Source organism: Mandrillus leucophaeus, unplaced genomic scaffold (assembly GCF_000951045.1).
Source record: "Mandrillus leucophaeus isolate KB7577 unplaced genomic scaffold, Mleu.le_1.0 Scaffold722, whole genome shotgun sequence".
NCBI lineage: Eukaryota > Metazoa > Chordata > Mammalia > Primates > Cercopithecidae > Mandrillus > Mandrillus leucophaeus.
Window position 1 is genome coordinate 643,634 of NW_012107831.1, and position 2,035 is coordinate 645,668.

The 2,035-nt window shown below is 36.6% G+C and overlaps 1 protein-coding gene across 1 annotated transcript in view; it reads left to right on the forward strand.

The window, feature by feature from the left end:
* Positions 1-2,035, forward strand: part of TMPRSS11F (transmembrane protease, serine 11F) — a 154,180-nt gene that overhangs the window by 83,714 nt on the left and 68,431 nt on the right. The window contains exon 9 of the mRNA XM_011965399.1: positions 572-714. Within this exon, the coding sequence (XP_011820789.1) occupies positions 572-714 (143 nt within the window). The remainder of the gene's footprint in view (positions 1-571; positions 715-2,035) is intronic.

Below are 2,035 nucleotides of genomic sequence, written 5' to 3' on the forward strand. Positions count from 1 at the left end.
CTCCTAACATCCAGCCCCGTTCTGTGTTGTCATCAGATCACTAGCACATATTGGGCATTAATTTTGCTTCCCATGCTGTGAGATACCCTAAATAATACATGACAGAGTAGAGTAGGGTGAAGAGATCTGTGCAGCAGTGTCCTGGTTTCTACGTGAATAGCTTTAGGAATATCAGTGAACTTCCAGGGGCCATGGTTTCCTTATACGGAAAATGTGGCAGTTGGACAAGACCAATGTTATGAACCTCCATGAGAATCTAATGAGGACTACGGACCCTTTCCTCATGAAAAAAAATGCAGGCATATATAGTATTTCACATGTAGTTTTAAGGCTCCAAATAGCCTTGAGAGATCTACAAATGTGATGTAATACTGGGACATGTATATTTATGGCTCCTTGCATGTAGACATTTATGGCACAGAAAATAAGATGATACCTAATGTTAATAAAATAATCTTTGGTTTTTGCTACTGAGAATATAGAATGTACAATTTATGTGTCTTTTGTGTCTTAGATACAATTGTATTTGAGGAATATCGTTTATTTGTTTGTTTGTCCATTTGTGCAATAGGACCTATACAAAATAAACTTCGGCAAGCCAGAGTGGAAACCATAAGCACTGATGTATGTAACAGAAAGGATGTGTATGATGGCCTGATAACTCCAGGAATGTTATGTGCTGGATTCATGGAAGGAAAAATAGATGCATGTAAGGTAAGTTTAAAGTAAAGCCAAAAGTTTGTGGGGAAAGTTGCCATTAGCTATTTCTGAGTTTGGCATATATTTTACCTAGGAGAAAAAAAAATGGCATCTCTTACACCAAGAACTGAGTTTATTTAATAATCATGACAATAATAATAATTGTATTGAGTGTTTAATATATGCTAAACCAAAAATTAAGCACTTCTTATACATTATTTCATTTAATGTAATGAGATAAAAGCAATATCATAATTATCCTTATTCATCCCCCAGCCTCCCAGTCATTTCCCTTCACCCCTTGCATTTTTTAATGACAGCGACACCTGAAACAGGTTTTCTTTACAGTAGATCTTGAGATCTACTGCAAAGGCCTGCAGTAGCCTTGCATTAGCAACACTGACCTGTTTAAATGCTGGACTTTTAGTTCCTAGACCTCCTCTTCTCCAGTGATCTTCTATACTCTTCAGCCAACCCAGACCTTCCTCTTAGAGTCACACTATGGGCCTTGTTATCAAAAACTGCTCCGTCTCCAAAAATGCTTATTTACATCTTTCCTTTTGACTCCTATCCCCCAGTGTTCCCCCCTTGCTTTTTAACTACTGCTTCCCTAGATACTCTTACTATGTTATACCCTCGTCTACCAACTCTCATTCCCAACATGCACAACCTGCATGGACATTCCTTGTGTCCTTTCTTTGTTCTATTTTTCTCCTTAGGCTTTGTAACCATGCAGTATGCAGTTTTTTTGTTTATCTAGCTTATTGCCTATTTCTCCACTAACTAAAATGTAAGCTTCATGAAGGAAGACATATTTTAATCTATTTTATTTACTGCACCTGAAATAGACTGGTGAAAATATGTGTTGACTGACTGAATGAAAAACAGTCTTTTTTCAACTTCATAGACACCTACTATCCATTGATTCCTCTGTTTTCTCACAGTTCATTAATCCTTTCCTTTCTTCCATCTTCTACTTTTCCAGTTCAGATTTCACTATTATTTTTTATTGATAAATAATAATTGTATTACATCTATGGAATACAATGTGACATTTGATACATGTATACAATGTGGAATGGTTAAGTAAAACTAATTAACATATTCATCACCTCACTTAACTTTTTTTGTGATAGACATCTAAATTTTACTCTCTTAGTTATTTTGAAGTCTATAATAGAGTATTATTGATTATAGCCACCCTGCTTTGCAGTAGATCTCAAAACTTATTCCTCCTGGCAGAAACTTTGCACCCTTTGACTAGCAACTGCCCCTTCCCTCACTCTCCACCCCGCGAGGCCCACCCAGACTCTGGTAATCATCAGTCTACTCTCTA